The sequence below is a fragment of the Genypterus blacodes genome, unplaced genomic scaffold, assembly GCF_046128005.1.
Source record: "Genypterus blacodes isolate CSIRO-AG114 ecotype Tasmania unplaced genomic scaffold, CSIRO-AGI_Gbla_v1 ptg000051l_1, whole genome shotgun sequence".
Lineage (NCBI taxonomy): Eukaryota > Metazoa > Chordata > Actinopteri > Ophidiiformes > Ophidiidae > Genypterus > Genypterus blacodes.
The window spans coordinates 719,626-735,702 of NW_027466863.1; the positions used below are offsets into that span (position 1 = coordinate 719,626).

At 45.1% G+C, this 16,077-nt stretch overlaps 1 protein-coding gene across 3 annotated transcripts in view; it reads right to left on the reverse strand.

The window, feature by feature from the left end:
• The window catches only part of LOC143000739 (microtubule-associated serine/threonine-protein kinase 1-like), a 31,515-nt gene that overhangs the window by 11,495 nt on the left and 3,943 nt on the right, over positions 1-16,077 (reverse strand). For 2 of the 3 annotated variants that reach the window (XM_076150158.1, XM_076150157.1), the window contains exons 2-9: positions 14,353-14,381; positions 6,560-6,654; positions 5,944-6,019; positions 4,508-4,580; positions 2,835-2,995; positions 2,514-2,589; positions 1,710-1,919; positions 1,006-1,107 (exon numbers count right to left, since the gene is read on the reverse strand). In XM_076150158.1, coding sequence (XP_076006273.1) covers positions 1,006-1,107; positions 1,710-1,919; positions 2,514-2,589; positions 2,835-2,995; positions 4,508-4,580; positions 5,944-6,019; positions 6,560-6,654; positions 14,353-14,381 — 822 coding nt within the window. Of the gene's footprint in view, positions 1-1,005; positions 1,108-1,709; positions 1,920-2,513; positions 2,590-2,834; positions 2,996-4,507; positions 4,581-4,857; positions 4,916-5,943; positions 6,020-6,559; positions 6,655-14,352; positions 14,382-16,077 lie in introns of those variants that run through there. The other variant, XM_076150159.1, reaches the window with a different exon arrangement.

Genomic DNA, 16,077 nt, shown 5'->3' on the forward strand with positions numbered 1-16,077 from the left:
TGTTATGCACAGACACATGTACAAGACTGAATATATATTTAGCTTTTGGCGCACTAAAGATGAATTATTTACCAAATACGATTGAACTCTAGCATTTCTACGAAGACAAAGTTCCTTTCTGTTCCAACTGACACCCTGATTCACAAGCAAAAAGCACTAAATTGAATCTAGTCTAGCTTATTTGTCTGTTAAATTTACAGTGAGTGGTAACGGTCAGACGCTCAATTCAAATTGGGTGCGGCGAAGCTCAGCAACAGATCACAGCAGCAACATATAGTGACGTCCCTGTTTATCACCTCGGTGGTCTCACACTGAATCCTCAAGAAGAAGGAAGTGTTCTAGCTCTCGACCACTGTACATCACCAAAGACATTATATTCTACCAAGAAAATTAAACCAGAAGTCTCATGACGCAGCGTAATCCATATCTGATGGAATGAGGAGAAATGAGAGTGCAGGGTATGAATCAAAAACAAATCAATTCTCCATGTCAGTGTGTCAGACGTCAATCATACTGACAAATCCCATCAGTGCATCCTGACTCAGCGTGAAATCAGGAATCCAAGTAAGTTAAAATGACACCCTGGTCACAGCCTGTGTGAGTCAGACTGTGGCTGGCCGGCCGCAGCAGCAGGGGGTCTCTGCCTGGCATTAGTCCTACGGCAGCGCGGCAAATGGAATTTTAATCTAAATGCAAATGTGTTTTCCAGACAGACAGCGTGGACGTGGTGTTTTACTCCGGTGCTCAGCGGCCAGCTTGTTTTTGCTTTTCTGCCCCTGCTGTGTCATAAATCAATGTGTTTAAATGCGGGAAGACCAATGAGTATCTGTGCTCCTGTTTATTTAAAGGGATCAATTTGTCACGTCGGGATGAACTGTGATGTAGAGAACGGATACAAGGATTGAGATTAATGCGGTAAGGAATTAAAAGGAAATGAAAGTGATGTATATTATTATTATTCAGCGTTTTTAGTGAAGCAAATGAGGGGAGTGTGTGTTATCTCACCAAACACTCCAGAAGCCTGGCGGGACGGGAAATGATGATAAGAAGTTTTTTCACCAACTCTGTGACGAAGGCGACCTCCGAGCTTTCCGATCGCTCATAAGCCTGGAAGAAAGAGAGACAGAGAGATAATAAAGTATAAATCCATAACACAAGGCTGACACGGCCGAACACCCCGTCACAATGACATCAGCGGGACAAGTGAGGTTGGAATCTGAGATGCTGCGGACGTCCTATAACAAGTACGACAAATCCAATCAACTCCCAGTCTACTCTGACCAATCACAGTGATCTAATCAAAGCATCAAAAACCGTCTGCTGTTGAAAATGATTGATACCCGTTATCAGCTCTGACAGATCATAAGCACAATTAGCCTCCAGTTACTGCAGACGTTCCATTCTTATCTCTCACTATGGGATGAAATTAGAAGATCGGATCTGAACCGACAGCGAATCAATGACCTTCCGCAGCTTCACATTAGCGAAAACCGCGACGATAAGTGTTGTTTTTCACTTCTTTGGCACCGACTGGATAAAGCCCTGTGATTGGCCAAGACGGCATCCCGCCCTCGTCAACATATGGATCCTGGGATTCGGTCATTAATGAGGATCTGACGGTGTTTGTGGCTTGACGTGCGCCAAGAAAAAAGACTTATGGATCTTAATAAAGAATAAAAGAACCACACCATGATGTCTTCCTAACTCACGTCGTTAAGCAGCTTGTCTAGATTCTCCTGCAGCTCAAAAAAGTAGACGGAGGTGATGAGGCCCTCGCGCGCTTTTGCCAGGCAGTCTCTGGACAGCTCAGCTATCTGGTGGTGGATGAAGCTGAGGACGCCGTCAGCCAGGGGCAGGACGCTTTCAGGAGAGAAAGCCTGGATGAACTCAGCCAGCCGCTCCTCCATCTGCGCTGTGGCCTGTAGGAGAGGAGTTCAGGGTGTGAAGGCCATGATGGCACAAGAGAAAACGTATGTGACATGACGTTTGGAAACTACACTGGCTTCCATAATTGTTTTTCCAGCCTTTACCTCAGATGAACTCTTTTTTCACTCTCTCTCTCTCTCTGTGTTCTATCAGCCTCAGCTTTCCAAGAGAGTGAAAGTGAAGCTAAAAGATTCCTCGCTGTGGGCGGTTGTGGCTACAGTGAAAAATTTTAATATTCTGGCTTAAAGTGTAAACCTATCAGGTTTTGGCAGGGATCCATGATCTTGTTTACTCCGATTTATCAGCCTCCATAATTCTTTCTAACTTTTCCTCACTTTGGCTGATATCAAACACATAAAATCTCTGGATCCCTTCAAAATAAAATGCTCTATTTGCTGGGTAATGTTTATGTTCTGACTTTATGGGATTAAGTACTTTATGCAAGATTGAGGGTTTCTTCACTTGTGCATTTTTGTATTTATCATGAAAACTTTAAAGGGGACATGTTGTGCTTTTCTTGCTCATTGAAGCATTGCAAAGGCTTCAAAATAAACACCTAAAAATAAAGAACCTCTTTGTATTCTCACCTTTGGAAAACGATCCTTGTACACATGGTTCATCATGACAATCTCATTGTCGTAGCAGGAGGAGGAGCGTCCCGGGCTGGAAGAAAAATATATGGGAATTTATTGCAAAAAATAATTAAAAATAAAAATAAATAAAAATAAAAATAAAAGCTGAAATAGAATTGATCTGGGGTTTACTGACAAAAGGGCAACTCCGCTGTTTATCATATGATTGCCACTTCAAATAAGCCAGTCATGCAATAAATGGTGACGGCCAGCCGGATCGTGACTCTGGAGCGGGCAAAGCTTCTGTTTACTCTCACAGTAGATGTTGCTGCTGACCTGAGACTGCGGGAGCGTGGGCGCATGTGTGGAGAGCAGCGGCCTCCGTCATCGTCCGTGATGCTCTCTGTGCTGCCAAAGTGCTTGGATAGAAAATGCAGCTCGTCCATGCTGGGCTGGTAGGGCAACTGGTGCAGCCGCTCCTGAGACGAGCTGGAGGACTGGCGGACGGGAGAGATAGAAGAGGAAGTGTTAGAGAGGAAGAGCAAAAGGACGAGGAGGAAAAGAGGAAGAGGAGGACGTCAAAAGATGTGAAAGGGAAATGACAAGGAGAAGTTGGAAGCACAACAAAGCACAAAGGTCTTGACTTTTTATGTAATGCTTGACTGTTTATGGCACAAACAGCTTCAATCAATCTGCCTCTAACTGTGCCATCACAAGCTTTAAGACCCATGAACCCGTCTCACAGCCCCATTTACTTTCATCACAGTAAATAGACTGGCTAACCACAAGATCAATCATTGATCAGTCGCAGGCGACAGACGTATGGAAACCAGTGAGACTTAAAAGGGGGGAGTTACTCAAATGGTCTTTGTCTGTCTTGTGTCAGTCAAAGTTGTGCGGTGATCGTTCCTATTCATCTCTCTTACTTCTTGTTTTCGCCTTTGGTAGGAAGTGAAAGAGTTAATCATCTACATCATTCATCATTTACGGAATGTGGCAACATATTTACTTCATTGAATGGAGGCTAAGGGGTGCAAGGCTAAACATTAATTTGCATAATTTCCTAGATCTCTCCAATAAACACACAACAAACAAAAATGTTTCCCAAAATCCATCCTGCTTGGATCGACTCCCAGAGTTTTTATTTATCTAAATTGCATAATTACATGTTTTGGACGCTGGCAGCAGAGAAATCCTGTGGTTGGCATGAACGCATTAAAACATTTTGTCAAATTCTTCAGAAGTAAAACCGATCTCAACTGAAAAACAGCTGGCATTACATTTAAAAAAAATACTTTTGCGTGATCCATTTAAAGCAATTAAGTCCTGTTTTAATCAGAACTCGGGCTAAGGGTATGAAAGTGTACGAGAGTGGTCTTCACTTATCACTGGATAGGCCGACCCAAGCCCGATTGCACTCATTGATAACCAACAGCAAAACAAAATAAGGTTTCATTCGTGTGAATAAGTCGTCATTAGTGTGGAAGTTGGGCGTTGGGTGCCACAGCTCAGTCTGATTCATGAGGTGGACAAATGTGTGAGATGGAACATTTTGTTGAAATATCTTTTGGTTTCGCGTGAAAGCATCTGGCTATATTTAGCTCACGGAAAAATGACTGGGAACAGAGTGTTATGCCAACCCCTCCACCCCCCATCCCCCCATCCCCCCATCCCATGGTTCTCATGTGACAATGACTCTCATCCCGCTAGCCTGGCACTCATCCCCTCCTGTTTGCCCCCCACCATCCAGAGCCAGATGGACAGTAGGAACCAGGCTTCTAACCAGGCATGCTCGAGACAGATAAGCAGGGTTTGTGCTTGCTGTGTGTGTGTATGTGTGTGTGTGTGTGTGTGAGTGAGAGAGTCACAAGCAAAATACACTGGAGACTGAAGCGTGATAAAACAAGAGAAGCTTGCAAATTCAGGCATGTTGAGTCCGGGTCAAAGTATGTAAAGCATGCAGACTATGTTTAGAGTTCAGATTACATCCTATCCAGGGTAGTATTTACCGTTGAACTGGGAGTGTTGGTGCCATATCCCGATGAGGGTAAAGACGCCAAGGACCATCTTCGCCCATCAGCTCTGTAGAAGAAGAAAACGCTCAATTACTTCAAAGCAAAAAAGTGACAGAATTTGCTGTAAGAAAACAAATAATGATTTACATCTACAGAGGAAGCTAAGTTTTCACCCATTTCTGTTGGTTTGTTTAAATTTCCTCATTTATATATATATATAAATCTATATATAAATATTTGAAACACATTTGCTTTATCCAGAGAAGCATTAAATTAAATGTTAAACTAATCACTGCCCAGTATTTGTGCCTGTGAAATAGTGACAATAATGACAAAACACTGACCAACACGCCACCTGGATCTCCATTTCAGTATCTTTGTGAGAATGTTCTTACTGAGCAGACCAATGCAACGAGACAACACAACTGTTTGAGTCCCCTGGCGCCTTCCTCAGAGGCTCCTCCTGCTCAGTGTGACTGCATGCCTCCAGCCACACACTGACGGCTGGGCAGACGGATTTGATAAATGAGGACAGAGGATTTACAGGAGGACAAAGCTCCCCGCGCGGTCACAGAGGTGACGTGGAGGTAAATAACAGTCTAATTGTAGACATACATCGGATTTATGGATAAATGGCAGTGACGCCTCCCTTATTACTGCAGGACTGTTGCTGTACTACTGCAGTCACATCCTTAAATAGACAAGACACATGACTGATTATTTATTCATGCTCACAGAAGATTTTTGTTAAATAAAAGCTTCAAATAATGAATTTGCTTGAGTCACAATACATTAAAGTATCATTGTCTGATGGTTGTTGAAGGTTTTTCACATCAAATTAAAGTTCCTTTTAGTCTTTGGGAGAACTATTACTGCTAGAAGAAAACAAATAGTAATGTTATTCATGATGGGGAATTGCTTGAGCAGTTACATTCAATCGTTTGTGACGTCTGTGTGTCTGTGACATCATTCAAGATATCATTACCAAATGTGATATCATTCGTTATGTCATTAAAGGGATGCTAGGGTGGTTCATAACTCATCGTTCATAACTCATCGTTCATAACTCATTGTTCATAACTCCATAGCTGGTAGAGTGACTTTGTTCAAGTTCTGACTCTACAAATGTCTCAGTGTTACAGATTTCTATAACCATATGAACACGTTTTCAAAAATACAGAAATATGTGGGGGGAAAAAAGGTAATCATTGGAAGACTCTCATTTAAGTAGTGATCTGAAATCTCCAATTGCCCTCATCCACTCTCCTTCCCTCCCTCTGTCCCACATGGACTTGACTTCTGTCCGTCTCGCTCCCTCTTACTGTCACTCTCACGTCTCACATCCCCAATCTAACACAAACACAAGCAAAAGTAGGGCGTGCGTGATCACACTTGGTTAAACTGTATGTGGTGCGTTATAGAGGAGAGACCTTCTGGAGGAGGCGAAGGAGAAGTGTGCCGGGTTGCTGGGAGAGAAGTTCCTCGGGCTGTCCAGGGGGCTGTGTCCTGGTGGAGCGATGAGAGACAAGAGGGTGAGACACAACAGAGGGAGGGGGGGAGACAGTAAATTGGGTGTAATATTGATGTCTATCTCTCTATGATGAGAGCGCCGCTGCTCTCATGGTCAAGACAAAAAGGTTGGAGACCCCTGTTCTAGAATATAAATAAATAAGGTCATTAATGTAAAAAAGAAAAGAAAAAAAGCAGCTTAAACACTTTGATAATCAGAGATGTAGATGCTTTAATGGGTTGAATAATACCCAGGTTGTTGAGAACTCAATTAATTCAATTTTAAATCCTTTAAAGTGGTGCGGTGGAAAAAAAAGCACCAATAATGGGCCGGCATCAGAAGATAGGAGTTTAACTGCTTTAGTTGCTGAGAGAGGTTTTTCAAAATATAAGTGCGCATATGAAAATCGTTCTCTGTGTGGACTTGAGTGAGTTTTGCAGTAAGTCGTTAAGGTTAATTGCTGTGATCGCATTCGCATTTGAACAACCCCAGCTCGTAAAAAAGACCGAAAGATGGGCCGGAGTGTGTGTGCGTACCGAGGTGTCCAGGGAGGGGCAGAGGGGAGTGCGGGCGAGGCAGCGTGGGGGAGGTGCTGGTCAGGATCAGACTTTTCCGGTTGCTTGTACGGCAACTGTAAAGAGAGAGAGAGAGAGAGAGAGAGAGAGAGAGGGAGAGAGAAAGGGTTAGAGCAGCAATGTAAACAATGGACCTTGTGAGGGGATATATTGTATCCTCCACGTCCAATTTACCATCACCTGTGTGTGCGCTGTGTGTGTGTGTGTGTGTGTGTGTGTGTGTGTGTGTGTGTGTGTGTGTGTGTGTGTGTGTGTGTGTGTGTGTGTGTGTGTGTGGTGTGTGTGTGTGTGTGTGTGTGTGTGTGTGTGTGTGTGTGTGTGCGTGTGCTCGCTGCCCTCCTATACGTAACTATATGTACATAGGAGCCCAGGCACGGAAAAACACAGAGAAGCAGAGGAAGCGAACGCATGCAGGCGCACAACCAGCACCACGGTGACAAAGGGGCTCAATTTCCTCCGTCATCCATCCCCGTCTGTCTCCTTTCAGCCGAGATGAGAGATGAGGGGACGCTGAGGAAGAGGGGGAGAGCCAAAGACGGCTACATGGGGAGAGGAATGCAGATAATGGGTGGTGTCGGTCCCTCTCTCTCTTCCCTGCCCCAACTCGCCACTGTCACGTGGGTTCACATGTGAGCTGGATGCACTAACGCTACACACACACACAGACATTCATTGAGACGTGAGACCTGCGCTGAATGAGATGGGATCAGCACAGGCAGAAAAGGAACGCAGGGAGTTAAATGTTTTATAGTGTGTGTCACGTGTCACACAAGGAGCTGGTTCAATAAATGAATGAAGGAATGAATGAATGAATGCCACCTCACAGCCTATTCAACCAATCTATTACAGTACATTGACCATTATGATCCATACTACTGAACTGATATCCCACTTTTATTTCCTTCATTTACAAAATCAGGATAGGCCACAAAACTCCACCTCATCTTTGTGCCAGTCTCCGTTTTCTTAATTGCTCACAGAAAAACTCCAGATCAATCATATCTATACCCCGGCCTTATGGATATCGATCACATTTGCCAATAGCATGTGTTTGATGTTCAAATCCAATAACGGCCGTCGCAACATTTCACACTTTCTAACACCGGATCAATTTGACACTGCCACCGTTCTATAACCTCATAACCTGTAAACCTTTTTGTGCCGTCGAAGCTGCAGTTGGCTCACTATAACACACAGCCTGCTGATCCCAATGATACCAAACAACTGAATGGTGTTCTCTGTGTGTGTGTGTGTGTGTGTGTGTGTTTGTGTGTTTCCAAATGTGTACGTGTGTGTGTCTTTGTGTGTTTGGCTCAACAGAGCAGTCTCTCATCGCTTCAGTAATTGCTTCTTCAGAGTAAAGAGAAAAAGAGAGAGGGGGAGAGACGGGGAGATAGAGATGTGTAATGATAGGTAGAGAGATAGAGAGGGAGAGAGAGAGAGAGAGAGAGAGAGAGAGAGAGAGAGAGAGAGAGAGAGAAACTGAGCAGGCAGATGTTATTTCTCCTATTCTTGGTTAATGCATTCTCAATGCCACAGGAAATCAATGGAGGCTAGTTGTAAACACACACACATGCACACATGCTTGGCCTTGAATTTCCTCTGTGCGAATATAAAAATATGTGTATTTTATATGAGAGAGAGAGGGGGGGGGGGGGTAGTCTGTTTGGCAAATTGTGAAGTTTACAGTTTGAGCTTGAAATGTTAATGAAAGCCGTATATAACAGCTATAAAATGTTTATTTCTCAATTAGAGGCAAAGAAATCCTTGAATATCCAATAAATTTCAGTTGTTTTGATTAAAAATCGTTCATCGTCGTCTGACACCAAAGGAGGGAAAGTCAAGTACCGGCTTAAGGGGGAAATAGAGGGGGGGGGGAGGGGGGGGGGGGGGGGCAAAGAGGTAGAAGATGACTGGAAAATGAAAGTAGAAGAAACCAAAACGAGACGACAGTAAGAAACACACGGGTGGGCTGAAAGTGCTCCCAGCTGTACTCATCACCCACTTACCAACACAGGCTTAAGGCAAACATGACCCAGATTTTCACGTTTATACACACACACACACACACGCACGCGTTAATATTCCACACTGTGTGTTTACACGCCAGCAGATGACAGAGGGAGAAAAAGCGTATAGGCAAAGACAGACAAATAAGAGCCTTCATCCTCTGCATGCTCACACTCTTCTTTTCCATTCTCCGTTACAGGACATGGACCACTGCTATTGATCCAAACACGCCGCCCGGTTCAGAAGCTCATACCGACGCGGAGGTGAGGCGAAGTCACGCAGCGACGAGGATAATCAGATCAGAAGCGTGAAAGAGGGGCGGCAAGGAAAAGATGGAAATGAGATGAGAGCAAAGGAGCACAAAAGGCGACAGCGCTTCAAAGAGAAGGAAAAAAAGGGAGGCGGCGGGGGAGCTGGAGGAGGAGGAGGAGGAGGGGGAGGAGGGAGGGGGAGAAGACGTGGAGGTGAGGAAGAGATGAGGAAGACTGGTTTGTTTGCTTCCGCAGCATGAAGAGAGAAGTGGGCAAAACAGAGCGACTTGAAGTGGAAATTAGGCGGGTGAACAATGCACAACATGAACACGGGATACGGAGGAGGAGGAGGAGGAGAGGAGGAGAGGAGTAAGCAGATTACAGAGATGTGTAAACCGCAAAATCCAATATTGATTTCATTTGCTTTGTGAAAATCTAAACTCACGGAACAAATGCGTAGGTGGGTACCTACAGCGGAATACATGTCTGTCGTAAAAAAAAAAGAAGAAGGAGGAAATTAAGTTAAGAGTGTATAACCCTCGAGGGAGCGGAGGGAGGGAAGACGAGCCGCGAGTCACGTGACGGCTCGTTGCTACGCAGCGGGCGGCAGGGAGGCTCTGATCACGCCGACCAGGGACGGAGGAGAGAGAGAGTGAGAGAGAGAGAGAGAGAGAGAGAGAGGAGGGACGCTCATTATAGGAGTCATTCAAGTACACGTTCAAAGGGAGAGAGAGAGAGAGAGAGAGAGAGAGAGAGAGAGAGAGAGAGAGAGAGAGAGAGAGAGAGAGAGAGAGAGAGAGAGAACCTCACATTGTCCTCTTTGAAGTTTGTCCTCCTCAATGAAGACAAATTTCAGTCTCTCAACTCCTCGCCCCTCTCCACTGCATCATTTCTCCTTCGACCCATTTTTGGCAGCGCTTGTTTACGGATTCATCACGGCGACTCAGAGACCGGACAGACCCCAGAGCAGAAAAAAACAACAACCAAAAAGTAGAACGGATGAGGACAAATAGGACGAAATGTCTCTAAATGTCTCTCCAGGTCCTAGAAGGACAAACCCAGGTGGTCTGTCAGCACTTAATAGTCATCAAAGAGTGTGAGAGCTGATGGAAGAGAAGTGACATCATGACTGTAGGTAAAGAAAAAAAAAAAGGGATTGATCCGTTTTATAGAGCGGCTGAAGAAGAGGAAGAGAGGCTGAAGTCAGCACCTAAGCTCCTGCCGCCGGCTTGTTGAGGGAGAAGCTGAAGCCCTTAGGAGAAGCTTTATGGTCTCACTCAGGTGCTCTGGCCTCAGGTTGACCCCCCTCCGTTCTGCACGTAATTGGTTAAGTGAAGTGTAATCTGTGTGTGTGTGTGTGTGTGTGTGTTTGTGTGTGTGTGTGTGTGTGTGTGTGTGTGTTGTCGTCTTTTGTCTGCTGTCTGGCCTGTGACACAGTGCTCCTGAGCAGCAGCACCTGAGGGGAATATACACACACACACACACACACACACACACACACAAACACACAAACACACAAACACACAAACACACAAACATACACACACGCTCTCTTTCCCCTTTATCATCAATACTGGTATATCATTGTGCAATTTTTCTTCTCTCTCGTTTTATGCTCCAATTACAGGACACTCTCACACACACACACGCACGCACAAACTAGATAGCTTAACTATGCAAGTCTGGAGAAGGCAAAAAGAGAAGGACGTAACACTGAGGTAAGAAGGAGAGGCGGAGAGGAAGAGGCGGTGGTGACAAACACGCACACGTCGCCTTAGGGAGCCGGTCCCTAATGGAACAAGGGAGAGCGACGTCACCCCAGGGCCATGCGCGCTCACTCTCACTCTCACTCTCACTCCACCCTCTCTCACGTCTCTTTCACCTCTTCTTTCTTCGTGATCCCTCTGTCATTGCCGGTTGCATCACTTGCCGAGGAATTTGAAGAACTATGACTATATAGGTCACGCGTCTTCGTCGGCAGAAAGCAAAAATAGCTGCTATAGAAAATCCACTTTCCAAGGCACAATTAAAATGAATTTTAAAAGCATAGGGGTCGGAAAAACAACACTTTTAAAAGCGGATCAAGCCGATTTAGCAAGATTTTCAATGCAATTTTCACTGGGGATGGAGTGCGACCGTAGGAAGGGGTTGAAAATAAGCACTCTCTTCTCTCGCTGTGGTGTTAGTTCCATCTGTGTGGGCTCAGGTGTGCTGTGGCAGAGTGACGCTGCTGTAATAGAAGCTCAGCGGAGTCCGTTTAATCCCTGATCAGCAGGGGGGCAAATGAAGTCACACGGGAACGCTCAGGGCCACATCCACTACTGCCTGAGAGGAGGAACCCCCCCCCCCCCTCTCGGGTGCTCGAATGTCAGCTCAAAATTCTCAGGATGTTGACATCAATGCGTTTGAAATATCGCTTGGAATCTAAAAAAATAACAAGGAAAAATCTGAAAACGCAGAAACTTGGTATGTTATTGATCCCTGCTGGAGTTTTTCTCCTCCTGGTTTTCAGTTGCCGAAGTCTTAGCGATCGGAAATACGGCTGAAATCGTAGTCCACCTCTGACTCATATGTGTCTCATCTTATCTTTGAATGATCTCCTGGGCTTCAGAGGATGAATCAGATGACCGGTGCGTTGACTGAAAATGTCAAACCATGAGTCAGACATGCATCTAAGCAGTAACACTCACAGTATGTTATTTTTTCATTTCCTGTGCTAATTAACAACCATTCATAAGCTGTAATGACCGGTTAACTGAATGACTCTTGACATGAATCACGATGAAACCTGAGACGTTTCTGGGGGAAGAAATGAACCAAACCTGACCAAACATCTCAGGAAGCTTATCCTTGAAATTCACAAGCAAAACCAATATGTGAAATGAATCTGTAATCAATGACTGCATGAGATGTCGGACGCATCAAAAGATGTCAGATGCACTTTTGCCATTGTTGCAACTGTCAATCATGATATAATGTGTTATCAATCTCTTCCCCCTCGTTCTAAGGTATGTAATTGGTCCCATATACGACTAAAAAAACGGAACAAGCAGGAATGCATAACAGAAACCTTTAAGGCGTAACAATTCTGTTAAAAAATGATCATTCATCCTCAACCAGCACTTTGTAAGCTGCCACTGGATCGTTCTGAATATCAGCATTTGGCATTTCGACACAGACGGGGAAAATGTAGACTCAGCAGATCAGAGCAGAAACCTAAAACTGAGTTAGACACACACACCCACATATAGACGCATATATGCACCAATACTGCCTGGGTTACACATTGACAATGCAAAGCTTCCTTGTAACGCATCCAAGGGGGTGAAGGAGTGAGCACCCGGCTGACTAAGGGAGATGTAAGGGGGAAGGAACACAAGCAAGAAAAGCATCCCTACCACACCCCGTATCACATACCCGATCTTTACCAACGTCGGTGCTGATCTTAATGTACCTTTTAGTGCGTCGGAACATGTTGTTTGTGTCGTATCTAGGCGGAGGTCTGAGCAACGGCGGCGGCAGCAACAGCTGAGTGGTGAGAGCAGTCAGAGCAGAGCAGCAGGTCTCTGCGAAAATAACATCGCAATGCACCGCATGGCTCGCACAGCCCCTTAGATGAGTGTGAGTGTGTGTGTGTGTGTGTGTGTCTGGGCAAATCTGGCACAAGCACCAAAGGAAACAGAGAGAGAGAGTGAGAGAGAGAGAAAGAGAAAGAGAGAGAAAGAGAAAGAGAGAGACAGAGCCAGGGAGAGAGAGAGAGAGAGAGAGAGAGACAGGGAGAGAGAGAGAGAGAGAGAGAGAGAGAGAGAGAGAGAGAGAGTGATGCAGGGATGGTGCGAGGTAGGGTGGGTCTGTTTTAGAGAGGAATAACAAAAGGCAGCAGGGAATTGTGGGTCATTTTCTCAAGGGTAAGGTGTCACGACACAGACGGTAATTTTGTGTTTCTCTCTGTTTTCTTCCTCTCTCACTCTGACTGGGAGTTAAAAGCTTTTACTGCAGGCTACAGAGGCCATGAATGACTGAGGAGAAAGTGAAAGCAGAGAACAAAGATGCGACCGAAGGGACGGTGTCGCGTGTGGCTGATCCATGTTGCGTAACTACACACAGACAGCGAGCGAGGAGCCAAATGTGTGCCACAACAGCGTGCTGGCTGAATGGGAGAGCTGTGTTTACCCACGAGCGAATGACAGCAGGTGGATCGCATGCGAATCCAACTCCACCAGGTTCATCCATAATGGATAATGGGCCGATAAAGTGTCCGACGCAGAGACGGGACATTATAGGGAAGGAGATGAAGGAGACCGGGGAGGAAATCCAAACGGAATCACGCAGTGTCACGAGAGAGTGCCCAATGATGGAAGGGGGTGGGGGGTGAATGGGAATGGAAAACGGAAAGACAACAGCAGGATGAATAGGAGGACACACCCCATGTACACACAGAGCCCTCTCATGGCTTCATTTCATGTTTGATTAGCCATGATGACTGTAGGGATGAGGAGGCAGGGCAGAGAAGATGGATAGAGGAGAGAGGAAGACGATGAGGACAAGTGAGGAGATAGAGGTAGTGAGCTGTGACAACACACACACACACACACACACACCATAATAATGAGGCATCTGAAGAGCCTCACTACGATGATCCTGATCCGCAGTAATGTGCTCTTATAACTTCATCAAATTATGCAGCAGATATGCAGGTAAACAATGGCTGCTATTGAAACCTACACACCAAACATCTCTACTATCGCTTAGTAGGGTCTGAATGTCATGTCCAGAGACCTTTTTTGTCAATTTGTTATCAATTTGAACCGATCCAGGCAAAATTAAGAGAGACAGACAGTCTGTTGGTGTAAGTGGGCGTGGTCTCCATGGGATTTTTTCAGTTTAAGAAGCTACTGACAAAATTTCAATGTCACTGTTAAAAAATGTGGTTACAATACAGTAGACTGATTAGTTCATGAGATATAGCGCTTGTTTTAGCCACGCCCACTCAGATTTTGGAAGCAAATATGTAGCAATAAGTGAGTAAGATCAAATTGGTTATAATTGCGCCACCATCAGTCTAAATGGAACAAAACAAAACAATAGCAAAAGGTCCAAACCCTGTGACAGGCAGACAGACAGGCAGACACAGAGGCAGACAGGGATTAAGACTCAACCGCTTGGCAATGTGTCATACCAAAATGTATCACCATCAAAACATGATGAGTAGAAGTAAAACTGAGCAAAACCAGGAGGCATTCAGCACCATGGACAGCATCCAATGCTGCCTGCTGCCCAAATTCACCCACAGCAGGACAGACAGACAAATAGAGACAGACAGGCAGACCGACAGACACCAACGGATGTGGAAATGCAAATCACGCTGATCTTGACAGCCTGCCAGTGTGTGTTAATGAATGACCACACACACTGCAGCTTGTTTGCTCTGTGAAAAGTGCACAGTCAGTCAGAGGGGGAAAGATGGAGGATGCCGGCTGGTGTTGGACTCACCTGCTGTTCTTGCGGGGCAACGGCAAATCCTTCTGGAAGAAAAACAAAGAGACAAAAAACAAAAGAGAGATCAGGTACGAATACGCAGACATGTTAACTGATTCGAAACAAGCTTGCTGCGTGTGTGTGTGCGCGTGTGTCTATGCCGGCCGGATGAAACCGCAGGGCAAAGCAATGTGTGATGTCACTAATGAAGTCAAACAGAGGTTAACAGACACACGCCGAATCTGACAGTTATTGTGGTAAATTGCAGTGCATCAGCGTTTGAGTGGTGCAGACGTGATGCTGCTGTACCATTCGATCACCTGCTTCACACCTCCTCCTGTAACACACACACGCACACACACACACACACGCCGGCCCTGTTAAGGTGCTGTTAGCTTTGCATCGACCGCTTGGTAACGGACACAGTCGATGCAATTATTAGGTTAACCTTCAGATATGGATTGTGTGGGTGTGTGGGTGTGTGTGTGTGTGTGTGTGTGTGTGTGTGTGTGTGTGTGTGTGTGTGTGTGTGTGTGTGTGTGGACTTGCTGCTACTGAGTTCCTCTTCATCACAATTTCTTTTAACGCACCAAATGTGTATCGGGTGGTGTGTGTGTGTGCCTGAAAGCTTTTGTACTACGAGGACAAACCAGCACAGCACAGAGTACTTTTGAACATTATGTAGTCAGTTACTGTTCACAAGGACGATGCAACACCGACTTACTCACACAGAAGAAAGAGTCAAATGTATAATAATAATAACAATAATAATAATGATCTCATTGATATTTTCAGGATCACACAGACACAAAGCTCATGTCTGCATGTCCCTTGAGTTTACATGTTAGCAGACAAATCCGCATTTACAAGGACGTCTGAATATTCAACCCATTGATCCCTTTTCACTTTGCCCTTCATCGATCAGACTAATTGACCCTGAGCCTTCAGAGGCGGAAAGAAGATTAAAGGACAGGAGGCGTAAAAAGGAAGCCTGTCTCACTCATGTGGGGGCGGGGGGGGGGGGGGGGGGGGGGGGAGAGGGGGGTACAGGTCCTGACAGTCGATACCATGACACAGCACAGGCCAGAACGACCAGTCAAGAGAACCTGAAATGTATTTGTATTATGTCATACAGGTAGGAAGTGACATCATTGCGTGAGCATTCAGCCGAAGCGTTGCAGAAAAAAAAGAAAAGAAGCACAGTGGACTCGGCTCGTCTGTCTGATGTCCCTCGTTAATATTCAGGCACGTCTAGACAGCAAATGCCTGAAACAAAGTGCAGCCATCGTCTTCCCTGTGTTCCCCTCATTTGAGTTTCCACAATGCAAACATGGAGTTAATCCTACACGTAGTGATACAAAGAGTAGATATCGCGTTCAAAAATGATATTCAAAGTAAAAGTCACCTGAACAAGACAAGTGAAATTTAATATTGAAATTAAAGGTGGAATTTAGATTCTGTGATAACAAAATCTGTATTCTCAGACAAAAATCAAAGCATGCATGCATGCTCATCTTTCCACTTAGATGACACACTCTGTCCTTTACTTAGAAGATGAGCTCTTCAGAACAAACCAATTATTAAAGGAACTGAAACTGAGGAGGCCGTTTAGAATTCCTCAAGTAGCATGAGATTTATTATCCCGGTCTAAAATTCCATTTAGGTAAAAGTCTGCACTCACTGACATTTCTTATCTCACAGTAATCATTGATAGACGGTTTCTGCCTGGCTTTGCTTAAC